The sequence below is a fragment of the Lepus europaeus genome, chromosome 13, assembly GCF_033115175.1.
Source record: "Lepus europaeus isolate LE1 chromosome 13, mLepTim1.pri, whole genome shotgun sequence".
Taxonomy (NCBI): Eukaryota; Metazoa; Chordata; class Mammalia; order Lagomorpha; family Leporidae; genus Lepus; species Lepus europaeus.
The window spans coordinates 848,196-873,890 of record NC_084839.1 but is presented as its reverse complement, the minus strand read 5'-3'; the positions used below and the strand labels follow the sequence as shown (position 1 = coordinate 873,890).

The following is a 25,695-nucleotide window of genomic DNA, read 5'->3' as shown; positions in this document are numbered from 1 at the left end:
GCGCCCATCTGGGGTTCTGGAGTGTGACTCCGCCTCCTGGTTTACAAGGCGGGGCTCTCTCTGCCCCTCCCTCCTCAACCTCCGCTGTAGTTCCCACATCCCAGCCTCGGTGCTGCCACAGGGAGAGCGGTAGCTGATGCCCAGGAGCACAATCCAGAGGACTTCAAAAAGCTCCTGGAAGTTAAAACACAGGTTTAGCTTGGCGGGAAAAGTTACGAATCTATGCATAGTTTTTTAAATAATATGCATTTTCTATGAACTGCCTGAAGGTTCCTTGTGTACATGGATTTCAAAAAAACTTCTACCAAAATAAAGCTTTTAATTCCACTTCCCATGAACTTTTTTTTTTTTTTTTTTTTTTTTGGACAGGCAGAGTGGACAGAGAGAGAGACAGAGAGAAAGGTCTTCCTTTGCCGTTGGTTCACCCTCCAATGGCCGCCGCGGTAGGCGCACTGCGGCCAGCGCACCGCGCTGATCCGATGGCAGGAGCCAGGTGCTTATCCTGGTCTCCCATGAGGTGCAGGACCCAAGCACTTGGGCCATCCTCCACTGCACTCCCTGGCCACAGCAGAGAGCTGGCCTAGAAGAGGGGCAACCGGGACAGGATCGGTGCCCCGACCGGGACTAGAACCCGGTGTGCCGGCGCCGCAAGGCGGAGGATTAGCCTAGTAAGCTGCGGCGCCGGATGAACTTTTTGAAATTCCCATATGTGCACATTCTTGCTCTCAGGTATTTAACCTGGGAAGAGTTTAAATTCAGCACTGCAGTACTTTCTTTTGCCCAGGTTCATTTCTAAAAAGCAGAAATAGCTTGGAAAAGAGGGAAAGAGGATGGATGAATCATGGACGAATGGATTGGTGGGTGAATGGATGGACAGATTGACAAGTGGATGGCTGGGTGGACAGATGGGTGAGTGGGAGAGGATAGAACAGTGCACAGATGGGAAGACGGGTGGGTGGCGGGCACGTGGACAGATTGGCGGGTGGGTGGGTGGACAGATGGGTGAGTGGGAGAGGATAGAACAGTGCACAGATGGGAAGACGGGTGGTGCATGGGCACTGGGTAGATCGGTGGGTGGGTACGTGGATCTTCTGAGGATTTGCAGCTACACCTGGGCTGGCTCCGATGCACCAGCAGACCCCCATGTTCACCTTGAGATGCAGTGAGGAACTCCCCCATGGGAAGGCAAGACCTCTGCCTGGGGTTGGAAAGGTGGCTACGGGACCTCAGGCCAAGTGGAATCCCCTATCTTTGTGTCCGCAGAACCCTGATGTGGAGGTGGATGAGAACGGGACCCTGGACCTCAGCATGAACAAGCAGAGGCCGCGGGACGGCTGCTGCCCCCTCCTGACCCCCCTGGAGCCCATGTCCCCTCAGCAGCAGGCTGTGATGAGCTCTCGGTGTTTCCCCCTGAGCGAGGGCGACTGCTGGGACCTGCCTGTGGACTACACCAAAATGAAGCCCCGGAGGATAGACGAAGAGGATTCCAAAGAGATCACCGTAAGTCCCTCCGGCAGCCTGCAGGGCGGCGCATGTGCGGGGCTCAGGAAGGCACTGCCCCCTGTGCTCACCTGGGGGACGCCTGGGTGCAGCTGACGGGCCCAGGAGAGACGAGACTGACATCGATCTGAGTGAAACAAACCCCTGATTCTTTTCCGTGATGGAGTTTGCTTCCTGGCAAGTCTGTTTCGTTACACATACCTTCTCCAAGAAACGGTGTAGGCAGCATGGGAGCTCGCTCTGGGTGCTCTGTGACAGCCCCAGGGATCCCTCACAGGTGGAGGATCGTGACCGGGTCCCAAGTTCTCAGCTGGTGCCCTGTGTGCTGTTACCTGGCTGCCCCCTCGGGGTGGAAGGCGCCGGCCCTTCTCCAGAGGTGGAGAGCTCACAGGGCGTGCGCCGCCTGCTAACCCACCGCAGTGCCATCTCCGGGATCTCTGCTGATGCCAGCATTACTAAGACACCTGACACCAGATTTTTAAAATAGTTGAAAACTTAAAATTCAAGTTATTAAAATAGATCTGACTGCTCTTAGGCAAAGAAAATTCTTTATTTTTTTTTTTCTTTACTGGACTGATTTTTTTTTCTGATTTTTTTCTTTCTGATTTTCAGAATGTTCAAATCTGAAAATTATGGCATCTTTATTGACTGGAAAATGAGCATATTTTAGTACAAAATGGAGGCCCCCATCAAAGCAACAAAGTCTCACAGAGGCAAGGAGCCATGGAGGGGGAGGGGAAACCCTGGGCTCCATGCAGGGACTGGCAAGAGAGGTGCCTGCTTATAAGCCTGTTCCATTGATTCTCCAAGTTGACTTCAGTATCCAAGCACTGTGTAATCGCAGTTGCATGCTGTATGTCTGTTCGGTGTTGTTACTACCAGATAAGGCATGAAAGTATGTACTTTAGTTAAAATTGAGGCCTCAACCACACTCAGGTCAGACCTGCCCATGTGGCTGCAGGGTCAGGAAGCAGGTGCGAGCGCTGCCACCTGCAGACACTTCCAGGTCACTGTAACCTGACACCTTAGCAAAAGCATGAATGCTGGGTGATCCTTTAAAATGACAGCGTTAACTCAGTGGGCCTTCCATTGCCTCGCATCTTCAACACACACGCATGCAACATATTTTTAGCAGTTGGCAAAATCTCATAAGATACTTGTAGGTGTAGCACTTAACTAACTTCTCAGATCGGCGTAGAATCAAGGTGTCACCTAAGGCAGCCTGTGAGTGCTGGGTGACAAAGACTGCGTTGGAAGTGGTCTCTGTGGTCGCAGGTCGTTTATGTGCCCCGTGTGAAGATGGCCAGTGGGGACTGATGAAGGTCCCTGCCCACCAACAGGCGACCGTGCTGGAGAGCTGAGGGCAGGGACGGAAGGTCCAGTTTGTGTTTTCACCAGGGAGTTTGGTGAGGACAGAGGTGTACAGCATATTACAGGTCAAGCAGACAGAGGTCGATGCCTGAGCGGGCCGGCAGCTGGCTGCCCTCTCTCAACCTGCCCTCTCTCTGCAGCCAGAAGACTTGGACCCGTTCCAGGAGGCTCTGGAGGAGAGGAGGTACCCCGGGGAGGTGACCATCCCGAGTCCCAAGCCCAAGTACCCCCAGTGCAAGGAGAGCAAAAAGGACTTGATAACGTAAGCATGACGTGCGGTGGGAGTGTCCTTCCGCCCCTCTGGCTACGTAAAGACCGGATCTGCACCTGCCTTGCGTTTGAGCATGCGACATCGCAGCCCTGTGTGGAGCTGCGGCGGTCCAGCAGGAGGAGCTGACCGTGGACTTGCTTGTTTGACCGCTGCTCCTGTGCGTTGTGCAGCTTTTCTTCCGGGTGCTTAAATCCCCTCGCAGACATTGCAGCTAAACTGGAAACAATGAAACTTTTTAAAAAGTTTTTTTTTAAAAAAAAAGAAAAAAGCATACTTACTATTTTGGCTGTTTTTGTTTTTGTTTGGTGGCAGATGTCCAACTCCAGGGTGTGATGGGAGTGGTCATGTGACCGGTAATTACGCCTCACATAGAAGGTGTGCCTTCCTTTTTTTCATGGTGGATTCTGTCTTTCCAATTTATTGTTTTCAGCTTACCTCAACAATGCTGTCAAAGTAGAACTGTTCAATTCTGTGTCAGCCCCCTAAGTGCTATATGTTGACCTTCGAAAGCATGCCAATTTGTGTGTTGTATGATGTCTTTTTATTCTTAAAACAAGCTACGTAAATTCACAAAATCCTTTCAAACTTTTAAACCAAAGAGCACAGATATTTTATTTCTAAAAAATATTTATTAGCAGCAATGCTTCCTTAAATTTATCTTTGAACATGTTCAGAGTGAATCATACCGAAAAACTCAATATACAGCACTTGCCCCATTGCACTTCTGCATTCAGCTTTTTGGTTTCAACTTTCATGTGTGTGGTTTGGGAGGCGGTGCTGCGCAGCGGCCGACTCACCTGCCTCTCCTGGCCTGTCTTGCAGTCTGTCTGGATGCCCACTGGCGGACAAAAGCATCCGAAGCATGCTGGCCACCAGTTCACAAGAACTCAAGTAAGCGCTCCTGGAAATCATTCTCTTCTAAAAAGCTGTTCACTCCGTGGTTCGCAAAAAGTGTGGGCTTGAAAAGAGAAGTGTCTTTTTACGAAATCACCCGTGCACCTCGGTGCCTTGAGTCCGTGGGGTTGGTCCTGGGTCTGGGCCACCCCTTCTGCCTTTGTCCCCAGTGTTTGTCAAAGCCCAGTTCTTTCCCATGAGACCCTTTCTGTGTCTGGCATTCAAGAGCCCAAGCAGCTGACCTCAGACCAGGTGCACATGGAGCTGCTCAGATATTCAGGAAATAATTGTAACCTGCAGAGTCAAAATTAGGTTTTTAAAAATTGAGAATTCACTATGCATATTGAAAATGTGGACACTTCGATAGCACTAAGGCTAGCATCCTGCCAGGATAGGCATCTAGTTCAGGTGTTGGCCCTTCCCGGGGATGCGCCTGTAGTCATGGGGACACGCAGGTCTTTTACTCGCGTCACCTCCCTCTCCTGTCCACCTGTGCCTTCGAAGCGTAAATCTGGCCAAACTCGAAGCTGCCGACCTCCCCAGCACCAGACTGCGGGTCTCCTCCTCTGTGTGTCCCCACTCGGGTCTCAGGCAGGTTTCAGTACAAGTCCCGGGGAGCACAGCACCCTGGGTAGAGCAGACGTGAGTGTGTGCAGGGCAAAGAGGAACAGACTTGAGAGCCCCACAGCGTGACGAGAACCAGGGCTTCCCCAAATCACTTTTCTCATTATTCCACATATTGCATCCTATCAATTGCTTGGCTTATTTGGTTTGGAGAAGACTTTATTAGACATACAAAGAAAACACTTGTTTTCAGAACCCATGCTTGGTGACTTCCCAACCGTCCCACCGGAGACTGAGTGCCACGACGTGGGCCAGGCTGTCCCCCGGTGCAGGGCTTTGTCTCACGCCGTGTCGTCTCTTACAGGCTCCCTGCCCAAGGCCCTAGTGCCATAGACCACCTGCTCATGTTCAGTGACTTCCTGTACTAGCCCTTCCGACACGAGAACTGCGCAGACGCCCGAGGGCCTCCTCTTGCTGGGGCGTCCTCCTGGACAAAGTAGCTCTAGATGTCGGAGCGGAAGGCGCTGGCGAGGCCCCGTCGGCCTGCTTCGTTCAGGGATCTCTTTGTCATGGCTTGAGGCCACACTCCCTCCTGGTCAGCAAGTGAACCCCTGCACTTGGACGTGGCGGCACTGCTCTGAATCTCTTGATGAGAGACATTTTGTACGTCGGGTGCGTCTCCAGGCCCGGGAGGCCCGCAGTGGATGGGAAGGAGTCTTGGCCGCCTGTCTTGCCTCTGCCCACTCGGTTCCCGGCACCCCGGGGGCAGTGCTGTTCCTGTGTGTGGCTGTCACTGCTCTCACTCCTCACATCAGGCCTGGAGTGCGTGTCGGCCTGAGGTCCCTGCAGACCTGCCGCTTCTCCGCTTCCAGCACCTTCTCCCTCTCTGACTTCATACTCAGTGCCTTCAGAGCTGGGCGGTCCGCTGGGCGCAGCCCCCGGGCCTGTTAGGGACCCATCAGCTCTCTTTTCTTCTGAGCGGGGACTGTGTCTCCCAGAGGGTGGGTGGCCTTTGCTTGATTCTGCCATCTGAAAGTCACACCCGTTCCTAACCTTGTCTCTGCGAAAAGGAAGACCATAGTGATGGACCGCTCTGGGAAGTGTGAACTGACTGACTTCTGAAATGGTTATGGTCAGTTCCTGGCTCTTCAGCTGGAGGGTTTCAATGGCAGGTCTCTGATAAAAAAGACAAATATTTAAGCAACAAACTTTTCCTTGATGACACATCTTTCTAAACTGACGAAACCATAGATTGTAATAACTTTTCTTCTAACCTGGTCATTGATGCTGGCTTCTATCCATTGCCAGTTTGCTTTTTCATCTGAGACAGCTCTTTTGGATGGCTTCTCTAAGCATGTGAACCTGGACTCATCTCTTTAAGGGTTACAACTGCTTTCTGTAGAATAATCCATGCGTATGCCCTCTTGGATATATTATTCTATTGTGTATTTTTTTGAATCTTTGCTCAATCCCACTTAAGAAAGTGGATTCATCACTCAATGTACAATGCAACACTCTCTGCCTGTTCCCAAAAATATGTTAGAAAGGTGAGTCAGTCTTCTCCATTAACATCAGCTGTAGCTGGAATTTTCTGGAAACTTTCCCCTTGTCGTGTCCAACAATGAGTCTTGGTAGTGACTTTCTTAGTCACAGAGAAGGCAAATTTTGCCATATAACTTCTGGGTCTTGTATCCTCAAAGCTTGGGAATTTCCTTCGGCAACACTGATTGGTTATCATCTGGAGCAACTATGTGGGCTGGTCAGTAGTTTCTGTCTATGTACAATATGCAAACTGACGTGCATTAAAATGCAATGTGCACATGAATCTTTGTCAAGTTCTGGGACTGTTACCTTCTCTGGTCCTGGTCCATCCAAAGGGGATGCACAATCCTGGGCCCAGAGTGAGGCAGGAGCCGGGGCGGGCAGTGGGGAGGAAGAGAAACTGGAAGCGGTGGATGAGGGTCACCATCGGCCAGAAACCCCTGTGCCCTCACATCCATAGACTTGATGCCTTGGAGTCAGGTCCAGGGTTACATCACACCCTGGGCACCGAGTGAGTTCCTGGCTGTGCCATGCACTGGGAATACCAGCAAGAATACAGAAAGCAAGCAAGAACACGCCTAGGCAAAGCCACATGATTTTTTTTTCTTTTGGTGAAATCTCTGCCCAACATAAGCCCTGATTCCAAAAGGAAGTTTCTTCTCTTAAAATTTTCCTTGAAAGAGCTTGCAAATCATAGAACCAGGGTCAGGCTCTGTATCTTAGGAAACCCTGTCTTCCCAGCCAGAGACTCCTCCCCCAATGGCAGACGCCGGCATGGTGCAGGTGAGTTAGCCCAAGCAAAAACAAGTTTGAGCCAAATCAGGTGGACATCAATCAGAAGCAGTTAGCTCTTCAAGTAAGCTTCCACTTATATTTTCACCAAATTTATTCATTGGTTATTCATTGGCTTTTCTTAAATTAGCACCAGTCCTGTCTTAGTGTGTGTCCTTTCTGGAAAAGAAGTTGAGGCCGGTGGTTAGTCTTTTCTTCTTGACATCTGGGTTTTGGTTTGATCCCTGAGGATAGGGTGGGCTAGGGGTCTACTTTGTGGTTTCCTGCCCTGTAGAATGTTCTCTTACACAAGCTGGAGTGTCCAGCTCTACAGCCCGGGGATCTGCAGTTTAGACAGGTAGTCACATAGAGAATACAGCCTCTTTTTGTTAAACTTGGTTATGTTGACTTTAAAATAAACCATAAATCAAAGAGTTAAAACCGTGAATTTCAGCCCAGATCTTACATTTTGCCAAACACACTGATTTCTAGGCTGCCTCAGGTGTGAGGCAATGTGGGCGCAGCGCTGAACTTACCTGGGCCACGCTAGACTTGCTCACTGCGTGGCTCCTGGGCTTCTCCCTGCCCGCCAGCCTCTTGGAATAACCTCCGCCTTGGTGATCTTCTGACCCTTGTCTGCAACGTGGAGGCCACAGAGCTGCGTGCACACTGCCCTTGGCGCAGCTCTGCTTTCCTGACCGGGAGACAGTGCTGCCCTGGCTGAAGATCCGCCTGCTTTGTAAGAGGCTGCAGACACGCGCTGTCCCACCTCGGCGATGGCTGTCGCACATCAGCTGCCTCCTGCTAGGAAAACCATTGTCCCGTCAGCTGCTCTGCTTTACCTGTGCTGGGGCCCTTTAGGGCATGGGCGCTGGTGCCTGCAGGGAGAAGGGTGTAGACACGGGTGTCACTGTGCCTTCCCCAAATCCACGTGGTGCCTACGTCTCGCAGAGTGCTGCGTGCTTGACACTGGGCAGAGTGCTTCTGCACACACTGTTGCCCTGGTGAGAAGAGAAGGGAAGTCAGCTTACACCCACTTCCCAGATGTGGCAACTGAGGCGTGGACTAGCTGTTCCTCTCAGTCAAGATGCACACACAGAGCGGCAGCCATGAGCCCCTGCTTGCGATGCCGGCGTCCCATATCACAGGCTGGATCAAGTCCCCGGTGTTCCACTCCTGTTCGGCTCCCTGCTAATGCACCTGGGAAGGTAGCAGAAGATGGCTCACGTGGGCCTGCCACACATGTGGGAGACTTGGGTGGAGTTCTGGCTGCCTCTGGCTTCTATCTAGCAAGCCCCAGATGTTGCAGCCATTTGGAGAATGAACCAGCAGAGGGAAGATCTGTTTCTCTGTCTCTCCCTCTCTCTGTCACTACCTCTTGAATAAATAGATCTTTTAAAAGTGACAGCGATGAAACTTCAGCCATGCAGCACCCTCTTCACAATTAGTCACAGTTCAAGTGGGTCATTTGTGATCAAGATATAAAGGTCTGTGTTTAATCAGGCCCAGAGCCACACATACACATGTGCATGCGTGCGCACGCACACTACATGTACAAACACATGTGACATATGTGTGTACACATAGAGTGCGTATATGCACAATACACATGGGCAGATGTGCTCACACATACATGGGTACACACATTTACTCGTACACTCATGTACACCTACACATATACACATGTGTTTAGTCTCACACAGTTTTATTATAACCAACTTAAGATTTGTTTTGCTTATTTTTTTTCTTTTTTTTTTTAATTTTTTTTTTTTTATTTTTGACAGGCAGAGTGGATAGTGAGAGAGAGACAGAGAGAAAGGTCTTCCTTTTGCCGTTGGTTCACCCTCCAATGGCCGCCGCGGTAGCGCGCTGCGGCCGGCGCACCGCGCTGATCCGATGGCAGGAGCCAGGTGCTTCTCCTGGTCTCCCATGGGGTGCAGGGCCCAAGCACTTGGGCCATCCTCCACTGCACTCCCTGGCCTCAGCAGAGAGCTGGCCTGGAAGAGGGGCAACCGGGACAGGATCGGTGCCCCGACCAGGACTAGAACCCGGTGTGCCGGCGCCGCAAGGCAGAGGATTAGCCTAGTGAGCCGCGGCGCCGGCCATGTTTTGCTTATTTTTAAAACATGTATTCATTATTTATTTGAAAGAATGATAGAAAGGAAGAAATAGAGATCCATCTTCGATAGGCTAGTTGACTCCTCAAATGGCTGCTATGGCAGGGGTAGGTCAGGCTAAAGCTGGGAGCCTGTCACTCTGCGTGGGTCTCCCACATAGGTAACAGGGAGCCAAGTACCTTAGCCACCATCTTCTGCTTCCCAGGCGCACTAGTAGGAAGCTGGATCAGAAGCAGAGCAGCTGGTACTCAAACCAGAACCCTGATACAGGACATGGGCCGTCTAAGACCTGGCTTAGTATGCTGTGTCTCAGTGCCTACACTCCAGAGTGAGTCTGGGGCTTGTGAAACGTCCAAGCAGGACTGCACGTCTGTTCACATTCACTCCTCACAGTCAGATCAGTGCCCTGTGTGCTTAGACAGCAGCGGCCTGGTTAGACCATTTTACTTCAACATCTGTAGAAGATTCCTAACGTTGACACTACAACATTTTTCTAAATACTCCAAGGTACAACGTGTCACAGATGCATTTTTCTTTTCTTACAACTAGTAGGATCAGTTTAAAGTAAGTTCAGTATAGGAAGTATAGCTAAGCGCAATACAGCAAAACTTCTAAGATAAGAATGTTTGATGATGGTCCCAGCTGCTCACACTCACACACACCCCCACACATGGGACATACGTGCACATGCAGCCAATAATAAGCGGACCCATGTGGAACGACTGGGTCCTGGAGTACAGGCGTGTGTCAAGGAGGGGAGCCGAGAAGCCCGCACCCATGTTTCTGACGCGCCTGTCGCTGTGTGGTGAGCCAAGCAGGAGCCTCCTGGCAGCCGACTGGCCGCAGGGAGGAAGCCGCGTGTGCTGGCACTGCCGCTCTCGGCCCTGCTCCGGATCGCCCGTCTTCCTCCTCCCTCCCCTCTGTTAGTGAGCAGTAGGTGTGGAGTGTTCGGCGACGGTTCCAGGTGTGTTGGTTTGGGCCTCTGTCCTCAGTACCTTTAACTAACATTGCTCAGAAACCAACCAAAACAAAAAGAAACAGCAGCAAAAAACGCTGCTGTGTTGCCACTCTCCCCTGTGCCTCAGTGTCTCTGTCTGTCCAATGGGATCATACTAGTAGCAGATGCTAGACCCTTGGTGTTGCTATTATTAACATCAGAGCACCAAAATCCCACAGCTCTTTTTCAGTTGTTGTGCACCTGCAAATGCTAGCAGACTCCGGGGCAGGAAACATAGAGGTAACGTCTTCTGAATGGCTTGGCATCCGCCATCGTGTATGATGCCTCTGAGAGAACGACCACTGTACCACAGTTCTCTGGATCTCAGCGTCGGAAGGCTTTGCAGCGAGTCCTTTAATTACAAGGACAGAGGGAAAGGGCCTGGGCCAGCCTCACTTGGAACTCCAGGCCGGGCTCCTTCCCGGCGTGTCTTAGGAGGTGTCTGAGCTCAGGGGTGACGTCACCTGCTTGTTCGCACTGTGAGTCATCCCAGCTCAATCCCTGCACTGCACTCAATGCGCTTGTCAAAGTCGCCTCAGCCGCCTGGTGCCCCGGGTGTTATGGGATGGAGGAGCCTGTGGGCTGACTCCCCGGAGGGGGCGCGTTGCTAGAGGAGACATTCTCAGGAACACCCTGGCCTGCACACAGTTCCTCACTCACTACCTCAGCACAGTCGTTGTATCTGGAGACAAGACAGTCCCTTCACCCAGGAACTCAGGGTCAGCTAACGCAGAGCAGAAGGAAAACTGCGAGAGCCGATTCCCAGGGTGGCCTGAGCACAGAGGAGGCAAACAGGATTTCAGGCCGGGGCCGGGGAGGCTCAGGCAATGAGGAAAGGTGAGCTGCTTGGGGAGACAATGGGAGCCAGCCAGTCAGTGCACATGGCCCCGGGCACAGAGAATGAGCTGACCACCGGTGGCTTTGCCAGCCCTGCTGCAGGACACAGCCGACCAGGACAGCAGGGCCTCAGCCCCGTCTCATGAGGACAGGGCACTGTATGCTGAGTCTTGGGGGCCAGAGATCTGTGGACCAAGGCCTAGAATGGACAGAGCCCAGGGGTGGGCTGTGAGGGAGACTGGAGAAAAGACGACCCCTCAGGAGACACCAGAGGGGACCGGTGGAGGGTGTCCCTGAACTGAGTCATTGGGAGTGGGAAAAAGCAGTGAGGTGCAGACAGACAAAAGATCTGGGACCGGGAACAGTTTGGAACCAGGACAGGGTGCCCCCACCCAGTGTACTGTCTGACCCAGGAAGTGAGGGTGCGGAGCAGGAAGGGGTCTCTGAGGCTCCCTCCTGGGGCCTGACTTGCCTCCACGTGGCAAGGGCAGGAGCAGGTGTTCCATTCAGGGTCCCGAGGGCCCCTGAGAGGAAGTTTCTCGCACTAGGATGCCACAGGCTGCTTGGGTTGACACGAGCTTCCCGGGGCCTTCTCGGCCGCGTGGTATACGTGCAAGACCAGCTGTGAGGCCTGCGTGAGAATGTGGAGAGTCTGGTCTTCACCTTGCTCATGGAGGTGAATTCTCTTAGTTTCTGTTGAGATTCCAGCATCCACTGTCATGAACACCCAGCAAGCGTGATGAACTCCATGTCCGCAGGTACATGAACAGCGTCTCCCCTAAGAGCTCCATGGATCTGGACCTGTCCTCAGTGTCTGTGTTAGGACTTCACACCTCCCTCCTGTCTGTCAAAGAGCGCGTGGGCCCCCAGGCCCAGGCTTCACTGTGTAGTTACCCAGGTGGAGCCACTGGCTCGCTGCTCATGGAGTTTGTCTACCACTTCACAGGGCCTACACTACAGCATTTAAGAGACACTCTGGTTGGCAGTGGCTGAAGTTTGCCTGGACTTAGAGACAGGGAGCTCTGAGCCCCTCCTAGGAGAGGAGGGCAGGCTCAGGCTCACTCTTAACTGTTGTGCGGCTTGTGGTGTTCACTGTGGCAACACTGAGGAGCTTTGCAAGCATGGGGTAGGCCCCAGGGCAGAGTCTCCCTGTGACACCAGGTGGAAATGATGGACTTGTCCAGACACCAGGCTTGACCCAGTGATGTTGCTCACTCTCAAATAATCATTTGTCAGCTAATCAAGTGCCAAATAATGTGCCTTATACCAACTATTTGAAAGTTACTCTTTGAATGAATTGTTTTAACTTCTGGGTGAATTTTATTTTCAGAACATAGATAGCATATCAGGTGCCTGTAAACAACATGGATACATTATTTCCCTTATAGTTTTATATATTGCAGTTTTAAAGATAATTTACACATATGTACATATTTATTAGATTACAAAGACGTTATAAATTTATACACACACGTGCACGCATGCCCACACATACACAGACACATGTGTTTCCTTATACTAAGGCTGGGCTTCAGGGCCAGACACACTCCTTGCATGGAAAGCTTACATTTTCTGAGCCTCTTCCTGTGGCCTGGTTGAATCTGACGTCTGAACTGTGAGGAATGGCCTCATGCTCGTGTCATTTGGAGCCTCTTGGGGAGATTCTGAGACGCCAGGGCCCTAAGCTGCAGGCAGCTGAGACCCTGTGATGGACAAGCCAGTCTGGGATTCTGGGGCTGTGCTGGCCTTCAACTGTGGATTCCAGGTTGTAATCTCATAAACACTTCACTAATTTATGGCTCCCTGGAGAAAAATGAACAAAATTGGAAATAAAGTAAACGTTTCCTTTGGGAAATTACTGACAAGGACTTGGGGGGCATTTTTCCTGGCAGTTTCGGGAGAGAGGATCATTGGCTATTGACTGGAAAGATGTTGAAGGGGCAGCAGGCTGTTTGGTGGCCAGGGGTGGCCTGCCATAGCAGGCTCGGTGGCATCCGCAGTGTGAATCTGTCTGTGCATTTAGCTCACCTCCTAAACAGCTTCCGTGATGTTCACAGAAACCATGCCTCATCTGTCCTTCTGTTGCATTTTTACACAAAGAGATAAGTCCCTGGCGTAGTGAATTCCACTTAATTACGTTTTGAAAGTGTCTGGGTGCTACAAGTGCCTGAGTTTCTCTCGTAGGCTGACAGATAGAGCCCTCTTGTCTGCCTCCAAAGAGAAACTGAGAATATCCTGACAGGCAGCCCGCACTGGAAGTATTCAGTAAAAAGGCTTTCTGAAAATCAAAGTGGAAATGTAATTAGACTGCAAGAAACGAGGGCCTACAGACTGTCAGTCAGAACTTCCTAGAATGACAGAAGTGTGGGTTCTGCCCTGTTCATCCCACAGCAGCCACTAACCACTGGGATACAGCTGCTGTGACCAAGGAGATGAACTCGGAACAGGATTTAATTTTTACTAATTCACATGTAAATGTCCTCACAGGTCAGGTGGGTGTTCCTGCTGGGCAGTGACATGGAGGACCCCACCCACGCATGTAGTTCTTTATGTGGTTTGAAATGCACCCAAAAACAGTCAGGGGTATTTTACTCCTGTATCCAAGTCTGTGATTTTTGTTAGCATCTGAGGCCTTGGTATTTTTAATATTGAAGATAGGTTATGTTTTATTTAGCCACTGTTCTGTTTTCGTTTCCTGTAGTTTGTGGTCAGGTTAAACTGTGCAGGGACGGATTTCAGTGTGTCACTGTCTGTGTGGCGTGTGCTGGATGCAGTGTCTGGGCCCACAGGGCAACATGTCTGCTCACTCGACGGGGCTGCGTGGCTCCTGGGCTGTCTGCTGAGGCCCAGGGGCATGGGTGCTACGGCTCCACCCCGGAAGCCGCACACGTGCTCCCTGGTGTTTCCCTTCAACTCTGGCTGATGCCACACCCACCCTGTGCCCTATTCCTGTTGGCGTCTGAACCACGAAGATGGCACTGGCACACGCCCCTCCCAGTTTCAGACACTAACAGGGCCTTTCTCTGCTGCTTTTCCATCCTAAGGCCAGTCGGGAGCCCCCGCGGGGCACTCACAGGCCCGGGACTGTGCGCATGGGCATGCGCAGGATGTCCACTTCGTCCTTGTGCTCCACCTGAGTGGTTTCTATGTTCTCTGTGAATCCCGCGACACGCGGGGTAGATGTGGAGAGCCGCCTTCCAGTGGCATTGCCCTCTTAGGCAAGAGGGAGGAACCGCGCTGTTGATCGAGGGAGCATTTCTAAATGAGTTATTTGGAAATAAAACCAATATAAGCTCAGAAAATTAGAAAGGAGAGAAAGGTGTATCTCTGCCGTGGTAGTAGGTGGCGCTGACTGCACATGGACTGAGCACGTCTGTAACTGTGACCCTGCCTCTCTGCTCGCTGTGCGGTTGTACTCTCCGTTTTTCTGTTCTGGGGAAGATGCTGGTGTTGCTTCCTGGCCACAGGAACCCAGGCTGCTTGGAGCCATGCATTCAAGAAGCTCCTTCCTTGCCTGCACCCATTGGACAGCAGGGTCTCCTGCACGCTAAGATGGTGGAGACCAGAGGCGGGAAAGTGCTGTGTGGGATGGGACTGTGCTTTGGGCCCACAGTTTACTTAGGGGAACTCATGGTCATGGTGTGTTGATCTGAGTCGCAGTCGACAGCCGAGGCATCCACGGCTGGGCGTCCACGGTGGCTGTGGGCACAGGGAGCCCTCCAGGCCTCTACTCCTGAGCTCCTGGCATCTGGGGAATGGCAGGTGCACAGTCCCTGCAAGCTTAGAGAGCGCTGACAAGGCCAGAGGAGGAGGAGCTGGAGGACATTCTAGAACATGGAGCTTGGGGTGCAGGGGTCAGATCCCGAGGGCTTGTACTTGGTGGAGCTTCCAGTCCTGTCCAATGGGAGGATGTCAGCTGAGGTCACCTGCCTTCCCCAAGCCCCTCCGGTTGCCAAGTGACACAGGAGCAAGGAGGAAGACAGGGTAGGGGGACGTTTGGTGACAAATGAGGTGGAGACTATGTGATCCCCCGATGAGCAGTGGTTCCTGGGATGAGACAGGGCAGATTCTGTGTGTTCCATGAGTACAGGGGGAGTAAGATCTGCAGAGAGGACTTTGGTGTGGAGATGAGCAAGTGGGTGAGGGCATTCACAGGTCCCCAGCACCTGCCTCTTCCTGACATGGTCAGGGGGTGGGTGCAGGCAGAGCGAAGTGGGCAGAGCACTTGTAGCTCCGAGCTGGACATCAGGTTTGATGCCCGGACAGTGATGCCACATATCTGTGTGGGAGCTCAGATCTGGCTGGAAACATCAGGCCTTGCGGCTGAACAGACCACCGGCAAGTAGCCATGGATGAAGCAAAGGGCAGCAACACTGACCTTTCTGGTGTCAGCTCGACTGGACGAAAGCCCAGCCCCTGTGAGCGGGAACCAGCAGCTGACTGTTTCCTGGAAATGAGCGTCATTGTGACTCTAACACCCCTCTCCAAGTGCCCTGCTGACCTCTCGCAGGTCCCCAAGCACTGGGTGTTCCAGGGGACTTCCAGTTCCAGCGGGCAGCCTTCCCCCAGCATCAGCACTGCTGTCCGCGGACGGACCGAGCTGCGTTTCAGACACAAAGGGCACGAGTGACTCGTGAGGCCGGCAGAGCCACCTGTGCATCTCCTAAGTGGATTTGGACCGTGTGCTTCCGTCCGTTCGCACACTGCCGTGCAGTTTCAGGGGCAAACACATGAGGAGACTGACGGACGAACTGGGCAGGGAAACTGGGGCATCACGAAGGAGCAGGCCAAGGAAGCGTCGGGAGAGGCACACTGAGTGCAAACTCAGCCCTGGCCGTGATCTTCCAGGACGCCCACCCAGGCTGGTTACTGCCCGGCACTGCAGGGGCAGAGGAGGGACATGGAGGCTGAGGAGGCTGCCCCCGTGCCCCTGAACAGGAGCAGCACGTATCCACAGATGAGTTCACCTCAAGGCTTGAAGACATGGGAAATCTGAACACACGTGTTCCTGCTCCTTAAAATAACTGCTGGGACTGTCTGCACGTTGCCTGGTGCAGGAATCATGGCACAACCTTGAAGTGAGCTTCCTTGCCCACTCTGTTTATGAAAATCCTGCGGCCCTTACCTGGGGTTCCCACTGCCTCTACCATAAGGGTAGAACACCTGTGGCTCATAAACCCCACACACGCGCGTCCATATTGCTCATGGTTCCGGACAGCCATGCTTGCACAGCTCTGTGCAGGCTGCCTGAAGGCAGGGCTCAGCCTTTACATGTGGGGCCTCCTCCTAGCACCCAGCACAGCACCTTGCACATTGCTGGAATCCAAAGCATGGCGTCAGTGAGCTCCTGGACCAAGGAGAATGTATTTATTAGCAGAATGTCACCTTACGTGGAACCAGGAATTCTGAAGGAACTGGTGAGCGCCATCTATGGGTACAGCAGAGAGGCCAGCCGGAGCGAGGGCCTTCCACAAATGAAGCCACTCTTTGAACACCTGCCTCCACCTTGTGAATGAGGGATCCAGCAGGATTGCCAGTCTGTGTGTGTCTGGGACCCCTCTTGCTCAGGGAAAGTGAGGCAGTAGCAACTGCTGGCTGGGCTCTGCGGTATGGCCGCCCATGGGAGGAAGACGAGGTGGGACTGGACCTGCAGCTCACATGCCAGGGCCCGGCTGCAGCACCATGGGGAGGTGACAGGAAGGGGTCGTGCAGACGATGGGACTCCAGCCCGTCCTGCTGCCCAGGGAAAGCCGTCACCTGCAGCAGGACCACCCGACACTGAGCCAGGCATGGAGGAAGCAGACCTCAGAGTTGTGCTAGCAGTGTCTTGCCCGTCAAGGAAAGCCCAGCTGCCCTCAGCCACGTCCTGGTGGCAGGAGAGAGGAGCAGTAGGTGCGGTAGGGGAACAGGTGTGGCCAGCCATGAGCAGAGGTCAGGAGGGAGAGGATCCGCAGCACTCAGGTCAGCTCCTTCAGTCTTCGTATGAGGAACCCCAGCACAGTGCAGGAAAAGGCCTGGGTCTCCCACTTAAACGTAGATGTGCTTCACAGGCTTCAAACCTACGCTGAGAAGAAGCGGAATTGCACCCATCTCCAAGCCTGAGTGTCTGGAGAAATTCAGTGGACACGTGTTCATCTGAGCTCAGGCCTCTCACCAGGGCTCCCCGCAGCCCTGGGCTGCCGCCACCCGGACTTCTTTCCACATCCTCCCTCCTGCTTGAGAATCCCCTGTGGCTCTCTCCTCTCCCTGAAAGCCCATCCCACAGATTCCCTCTCTGCAGGCCTGGCATTTGTTACGTTGAATATGGTTCAGAGCTTTTCTAAGTTTTCAGGCCAAATAGCTGTGCTAACTGCTGCTCCAAATGTTACAGCTCTCACAGAAATGTGAGGGATCCTCAAAAAGTTCTTGAGGAAGTTTGTCCTGGGAAACCTATGTATAGTTTCAAAGAATGTTTGCACCAAAGTAAACATTCCAATTCTGTTTTCCACTAACTTCTTGAGGCCCCTTCCGGGCATTTGTCGATGGGATTTTTCTGCTTCTGTTTGTTTGGGATGAAACATGTGCTGTTTCTGACTTAGTCTTCCTGATCTCAGCTGGGCTGACCCGCGTGGCCAGGTCTGTTTTGAAGCCTGCATGGGGAGCCCTGTGAGCCTGAGATTTGCGTGTGCTTGTCCATGCTCTATGCCCAGCATCCACATGGTGGTCGGCCACACAGGGCCTGGAGCAGATTGTTAGTGATTGACAGCTCTCAGTCATTCCATTGACGTTGGTCCTTCAGGCAGGGATCTTTACTGATGATAACACCACGTGCCCAGTTCAGCTGAGGTCCAGTTGACTCTGCAGTCAGAGTGCTGCTCTCCCCATGGGTAGCCTCGGTGGTTCTGACACCTCTCAGGTATCTCAGGTCTCTGTCTCTTCCCTTCCTTCTGTCTCTCATCATGACAAGGATTTCCACCATTGAAAATGTCTGTCTGGCTTTGGGTCCCCAGGAATATCAAATAGAGCAAGTCTTCAGGCCAGTCAGAAGGAGTTTAATGTTTTAATTTTGTTACATTGCAAGTATTTGTGGTCTTTCTATTCAGTTTTCTTTAAAAAGTCATTTCTTTGAAATCTAGCCAGAATTTTTAAATTGCATTGGAAAGGACACCTCAGATCCTCGAAAAAACCTTCATCAGTCTCAAGATGCGGTGTATGGAACAGGGAGGGGTCTCTCCCCGACATCTGGTGGCAGAGAGCAGAGGTGACCTCTTGACCTCAGGTCTTTCTGGTCCCCCACCCACAAGATGGGCGTGCACAGCACGCACGCACGGGCGAGGTCACTGTGGACAGTGGTGTACAGGACGTATGGAGGAACATCTCTTAGTGAAGCACTGAGTTGGGGACAAGACAGAGGCCAGAGCTGGCCCCTGAGCAGCCTAGGGGCCGAGGCCAGCGATCTGGGACATTCTGCAGGGGAGGGGGTATCAGGGAACAAGGGCAGAGGCCATTAGCAAGCTAAAACCTATCCCGATTCAAACAAAGAATGAATTAAAACTTCATCTATTTGAAACCCCAACAACCAAGATCAAAATATTTCAAAGATAAAAGAATTCCATTTTCCTAATGTCTTTCACTCTTGTCTAATATGGTACAGTTTTAAAATACTTATATCAGACTTGCAAATCAGGTTTAAAATCATCAAATAAAAATGTCCATCAGCCCATCAGATCCACATCAGAGCTAATCCATGTGCCCTAATTTCACTCTGCCCTCCCCACTTTGGATTCCAAAACATGCTCCAACTGGCATATTTTGATCGTCTGATTCTCTGTCATTTCTTTCTTTTTCAAACTGCCTTGAATTCTTGCTTCAGTTCTCTGCCTTTTTTGGCTGACAGGTGCTTTATGATGAGAACGTAATGGAAGCTGAGGCATTTTTCTGTTCCCCGTGGGTTGCAGTGGATCGGAACAGCCCCACTCCAGACCCTTTCTCTGTCTTCCCTTTGTGGAATCCGACTATACTAGGTGCCCGGCTTCTCTGGAGTCTGCGCTCCCACAGAGCAGACCTCACCTCTCCCAGTGCAAGTCAGCTGCTCCTTCCGGGGGCTGTGCCGACACCACCTGCTTCGTTCCAGCCCAGGTCACACGCAGCGCAGCCCCATTTCCACAAACACTGCAGCTCATGCAAAATCCATGTTGCTCCTTCATGATTTCATGATGAAGTCCAGTGATGACTCCATCCTGAGCCCAGGGCTTCTAATGCGAGCCCAGAGACTGTTCTGAGTGTGGGCTCCCCACACAGCAGAAGCAGCTCATCCCTGCTGGCTCTGTGGTTCTTGCCAAGCTTGCTGTTGTCATCTGGCTCTCTCACCAGTGTCTTTCTTGGTATTCTTCTGTGCCAGGTCCTGTGATGTGAAAGATAGAGGTGGCCAGTGGGGCATTGGCCTTCAGGGTCTGTGAGCCAGGTGGGTATTGCAGCCAGGTTAGGGGTTCCGTCTGGGAGGGGCACAGAAAACATCAAATGCTGACCGCTTAAGCGTATTTCTTTGAAAGAGTGTTGAGGGGGTGTAGTGTTAGGGGGAGGAGAGCCAGCCTCCAGCCCTTGGTTCTCTCCTCAAACACCCACAACAGTGGGGCTGGGCCAGGTCAGAGCCAGGCACTAGGAACTCCATCCAGGTCTCCCACGTGGTGGCAGGGACCCGGTCGTTGGTCATCATCTCCCAGCATGCACATTAGCAGAAAGCTGGCTGGGAGCGGCGCAGACAGGACTCCAGCCCGGCACGCTGAGCGTGAGATGCATGGCCCGAGCATGGGCTTCACTCGCTGCACCACTGTCTGCCCCTATCTACCAAAATTGTGACTTTTCTGTGAGGGTGAATTCCACATTTTGGGAAACACGGTAGCAGATTCAGAAGCCAGGAAGGGCTGCAGGTGGTCCCCACCGCAGGACCCCTGCTCTTCGGTGCTGGGAGGTCTGTGTCCTCCTGTGGGACTCGTCCATTGGGTTCACATCGTCAGCGTCTCCTCGTGTCTCCAAAGGGCTGTAGTAAGGCTGGGAGTCTGTCTGTGAAGACAGAGGCCATGTGTGTCTTGAGGGGACAGGAGGCACCCAGTGTGCATGCTCTGAGTCTCCAGTACGTAATTAAAATTTCACATCTGCTTTTCACAGAGGTGCGATTTCCACTCAGTCCTCAGTACTGGAGGAAGAAACGGTGTTTATATGGCCAACGTGTGCTTTGCTCTGGTAAACCACAGAAGTCACACCAGGAGGTCCTTCTCTGAGCCCCAGAGTGGTACAGAATGGTGCCCATTTCCAGACAGACCCAGCCAGGCCCTGTCTTCACAGCAGTCAGTGCTGGTGCCCAGCCCCCAGAAAGAGAACCCACCTGCATCCCCCAAACGGGGGCTTTGGTCCAGGAACAACAGTGGAAGTGAAGGATCCAGTGGCGGAGGCCAGAGTTTGAAGGCTCTGCTAGCGCCATCCACTCGGCACCTGCGCGTGACAGCTATGCATTCTAGGGAGGCCCGAAGCTCCCTGTGGAGTTTCTCACAGCTGCCACTGCAGGGCAAACCCTTCCTGATCTTTCCAAGAGCACAGAGAGCAGAGGCAGAGCCAGGAGGAGGACCCAGGAAACCCCTAGGGCCCAAGACAAGCAGGCTGGGGCCTGGCCATGCCCTCCTGGCAGCACAAGTGTGACAAGCAGTGCAGCTTCTAGGCACACCCAGCCGGGCACCCTTGGTGCTAAGTGACACATCTTCCTGGCACCGTGACCTCCACAGATGACCGCAGTGTGGGGTCTTGCCCCTGGGTCCAGCATTTCCTTGAGCTGCTGGGAGCCCAGACATCACAGTCACAGCACACGTGAAAAATGACGACTCCCACGTGTGCCCGCTTAGCCCTGAAGAAACACGTGACACTGCTTGTCAGCCCTCCAGATGGCCGGGGAGGAGGGCGGCCATGTTCCATGCTTGCAGTGTGAGGAGTGTGTTAGGTGAAGAGTTGGTTCCCAGTGGAGTTGCAGTGCAGCCCCCGTCCATATCCACAAGCTCCGCGTCTGTGCACTAAACCAACCACAGATCCAAAGCATCTGAAAAAAATGAGTCTGAATTGAACATGTACACCTTTTTCTTGCCGTTATTCCCTAAAGAACATGGCATGGCAACTATTTATAGAGCCTTTACCTTTTCCTAGGTATTGTAAGTAATCTAGAGGTAGTGTATATGAGACAGCGTGTGGAGGTCCATGCTAATACTGTGCCTTTTTAAATATTTAGTTAACAGGTAGAGAGACACAGAGAGTGCATGGACGCTCCTGGCCACTGATTCACTCGCCAAATACCTACAGTGGCTAGGACTGGGCAGAGGACAGAGCAAGCAACAGGGAACTCGATCCAGATCTTCCTCATAGGTGACAGAGACCAAACTATGTGAGCCCCCCAGGGCACACATCACCAAAAAGCTGAAATGGGGATCTAGAGCCTGGAATTGCAATGAGGTGCTGTGATACAGGACACAGGTGTCGCCACCAAGTTTGTGGTCACACCTCCTGTGCCATTCTGTAGAATCTGCTTCAGCATCCTTAGACCTTGGTATCTGTCACCTCCTGGAACTGTCCCCACAGATACTGAGGATGACTCACAGCGGTAGACACTGGCCCTGGATTCACACAGGTGCCCTCCCTGGCTTGGCCATTCACCAGCTGGTCAGTCTGCGTTTGTTACGTGACTTGTTTTTTAACTCAGTCTTTTTTCTCCAAAACTGAGATAATCACGACCATCTTTCAGGTCGAGATAGGGACCAGCTTACATGCGTTGACCTTTGAGTGTGTGGTGTCTGCCTGGCAACTTGTAAGCAGCCACTCCTCAGAACAAAGGAAATGTGACAAAGTGTAGCTGCCATGTTGTCATGGGAGCAGACTGCTTTTCTCCTAACAGAATGTCCTCATCTTCTGTGCTTCTGAGACACATGTAAGGTGTGTAGTCATGTCTGCTGGAGAGATCACACATGTACACACAAGCATATCCACACACTACACACTTACACACATACAGGCACACAGTCACATGCACACACAACATATGGATGCACACACCACATGTGCACACCCAAGAAGACATCCATGCACTCAGTGTACACATCACATACACACATGAAAATGCGTATGCACACACACCACATACTATACACACCATGTGCACATGCACAAGAGTACATGTGTGCATGTCTGCACACACTCATACACGTGCCACCTGCGCCCACAGGACAGGCAAGCTTGCACTGTCAGGCATGTGTGTGCATACTCTGCACACACTCATACACGTGCCACCTGCGCCCACAGGACAGGCAAGCTTGCACTGTCAGGCATGTGTGCAGAACCCCATCACAGAAGATGTCCCTGCAGGGACACAGCTGGCTGGGCTGGGCTCAGGCCCCCACCCCTGACCCTCCCTCCTCAGTGTCCCTTCCAGAGGCTATGCCATCATCCCCGAAACCACCCCCACAAAACTGAGTCCCAGGGGTTCAAGCTTTGACTCTGATAGCATACAAGGACTAGCAGAAAAGCAAACACATTCTCCGTGGGTTTCTGGACACAGAGACACCGACTGCCTTGGCCAGCAGACAGCCCCGTGCAGGGCAGAGCCACCATGCCATGGAAGCTCACTGGAGGCTGGTCTGTGTGCAGTCAGGTTCTTGGGTCTGGCCAGGCATCGACTTCCCAGGCCAGAGGCTGCTTGAGCTGAACCTGGTCTTGCTCTCAGGCCTTCCTGCTCAGGGTACCCACCACGCCCACCACCCCCGGGACAGTGCTCCTCCCTCCTCATAGTGCAGCTCAGCAGCCCAAGAGCTGATCCAGGCTTTGATTTTTTTTTCTGCACCACAGGGAAGGGAAGGAAAGAGGGTGCCTGGCAACCACATTGCCATGGCAACTCCCTCTTCACTCCGCCCCCAGCCTCAGGGCAGGCCCCAGATTGCAGGGCACAAAGAAGGTGAACAGGGGGGTGCCAGCAACCTCCTAGAGCCTCCTGGGATGAGGCCCCAGGCTTGGGCAGGAGGCTGGGGCTGCAGGGACCTTCCCTGCAGTTGCTATGCAGACGTGAGGATAAAAAAACACGGCTCACCGGCTCACCTCCTGTCTCCCGAGACAGTGCCCGTTAGCAAGGTTGTCTGCCTGCCTGTTCCAGACCGTTCCCATGCTGCTTTTATAGCTTCCATAATAACAAAGCCTCCTTAAAATGCAACTCTTTCCCTAAGAAACACGTTTTGGTATTAGGCAGGTGAATTTTCTTACTCCAAGACAGGAATATTCTAAAGCAGTTTTCTTAAAAATCAGAGTGAATGTTGCTCTCCATTAAAAGGTCTGTAAATAAAAGTGGCTGTGGTTCATATTTGCAGACCCCACCGCATGCTCTCATTGGGAGGTTTCCAGTGTTTGCCAATGTGGTGAAGGTGGTGTGTGAATGGCGGCCTGGGTTTGCAGTCATGAGCACGCCTGTGTCTGTAGATCCTGCAGTGAGCACGACCTGCAGGCCGAGCCCTGGCTGTGGCTTCCTGCTCCTCTTCTCCAGACCATGACCCCCTGGAGAAGAAGCCTTTAGTCCCAGCCTGGTAATGCAGCCAGGACACCTGGCAGACCGGCACCGCGGCAGTGGTGGTCGGACTTGGAACAGACAGAAAGGAACACAGGACTAGATTGTGTCTCGAATGGAAGTGCCCGCCTCCTGAGTGCCATGGGCATGGCCTCTGCAGCTCCTGACCCGTCCCTTCCCACCAGCCCCACCCAGCATGGAGAGGCCTTCAGTAGAGCACCACCCCTGCATCCTTCTCTGCACTCAGCGCCTGTTGTTGGGAACCAGGACAAGAACACTTCCCTCCACTGGCTCTGTACCTGCTGTGAGCCTGGCTCCTCCCCCTTCCTCCCTCTCTCCCTCTCTCTCTCTGTCTCTTCTTCTCTCCTCCTTTGTATGGTAATCACATCTTCACCCAAAGAGATTCTAGGTGACAGGTGCTGTGGTTGTCACTTTGTCCTGACTCCCTTCCCCCCACCCCCCACCAGAGTCTCCCTAGGTGTGTTCCCCCATCCTCCCATCAGCCCCTTCCTCCCACAGGGGCCCCTCTGCCATCTTCTGGGAACTTGCTCCAAGACAGGCCCCTCCCATAAGTAATTCCACATGTGCTTTGTGGTCTGCACCTGTTTCCCATGTTCTCACATGTGTCTCTCTCAGACTGGGGAGCACTGCACGTACCTCCGTGGCTCCCAGACATGCTGGCTTGCATTCAGGCCCCTCCTCCTGAGCTTGGGAGGATCCCTGAGTGCTTCCCTGCCATTCCATATAAGGAGCAGGGTGATGGCCAGGCTCCCACTCGGGGGGTTGTTGTGAACCCTGAGTGGGTGCTTAGGGCAAGGACTGACAGCTGATGCTTGGCTCCCCTGGTATGATGGCAGACAGGAGGCAGCCCTGTGGAGTCCGCACTTAGTAAATGCAGCTGTCCGCATTACCTCTCCCCATAGCACTCACAGGAGCTCGGTCCACCCCAGTGGCGTTTAACTGGGCTCTGAGCAGCCACTCGAGCTACAGGCAAGGGACTGAAAGGTGGCCACTGGCTCACAGGACCTCAGCGATTTCACCTGCCCTCAGGAGGGAGCTGGGCCATGTGGGCTTTAGTGCTGACAAGGGTCCTCAGAGTGCTGGTGGGTACTGGGTTTGCTCTTGCTAAGCCTCAGAGAGATGAGAGATGCAGCTTGGAAGGCTGAGCGTCAGCCCAGGGGAGCCTGCCCTCCTTCACTGACGCCTGCCTCCAGGCCAGACACAGCTCAGGGCTGGGGAAGGGCGCTCAGCCAGCAGTGCAGCCCAACCAGTCGTGTCCCACCCTGGGGCAGAGTCCACCTTGTCCTGCTCCTTCCTCAGAGCAGGGACTGAGCCCAGGCCCAGCTCTACACACAGACACCCAGGGAGCCGGGCCTCAATAGAAAGCTTCAGCTTTGCTGGGAGAGGTGACACCACATAGACCAGGCCTCCCCTACTCACTCCTGCAGCTGGACAAGACTGGCCAAGGACAGCACCCTAGAGCCCTCAGATAGCACCTCTGGCAGGATCCATGGGCAGAAAAATGTAGCCGCTGATTGGGGCTGGAGAGGAAGCTCAGCTAACTAGGACCTATAACACCCCACACAAACAAATCCAGCTGACAGCTAGGAGGGACACTTGGGACACACAGGACATGTACTGAACCACTCTCTCCACTATTTGGGCCAGGTTGTGTCCCGAGCCATGAGCCCACTCTTATTCTCATGTATGTTTGAGTCATCAGCCCACTCAAAATATCCAGTGTACTGAGCCATCATCATTCTACCCATGCTCTCCACCATGTACTGAGCCATCAGTCCACTCATACTTTACAACATGTACTGAGACATTAGCCCACCCTACTCTCCACCATGTACTGAGCCATCAGCCCACCCTACTCTCCACCATGTACTGAGCCATCATCAGTCCACCCATGCTCCCCACCATGTACTGAGCCATCATCAGTCCACGCATGCTCCCCACCATGTACTGAGCCATCATCAGTCCACCCATGCTCCCCACCATGTACTGAGCCACCATCAGTCCACCCATGCTCCCCACCATGTACTGAGCCATCATCAGTCCACGCATGCTCCCCACCATGTACTGAGCCATCATCAGTCCACCCATGCTGTGAGCCTCAGCATGCAGCTTGCTGATCTCAAAACAGAAGAGGCTCTGGCTGCTCCTGAAATGGCTGCTGCAGTCCAAGTTAGGAGGAGCAGCCTCAGACCTGCTGCCTCCATCCCTTCCAGGAGACAGCCTCAGTGTGGCGTGAGGAGTAGTG

General features: G+C 52.9%; 1 protein-coding gene across 4 annotated transcripts in view; it reads left to right on the top strand.

The window, feature by feature from the left end:
* The window catches only part of MYT1L (myelin transcription factor 1 like), a 153,098-nt gene that overhangs the window by 76,704 nt on the left and 50,699 nt on the right, over positions 1 to 25,695 (top strand). For all 4 annotated transcript variants that reach the window (XM_062210119.1, XM_062210118.1, XM_062210121.1 and 1 more), the window contains exons 11-13: positions 1,264 to 1,500; positions 3,012 to 3,133; positions 3,965 to 4,033. In XM_062210119.1, the coding sequence (XP_062066103.1) occupies positions 1,264 to 1,500; positions 3,012 to 3,133; positions 3,965 to 4,033 (428 nt within the window). The remainder of the gene's footprint in view (positions 1 to 1,263; positions 1,501 to 3,011; positions 3,134 to 3,964; positions 4,034 to 25,695) is intronic.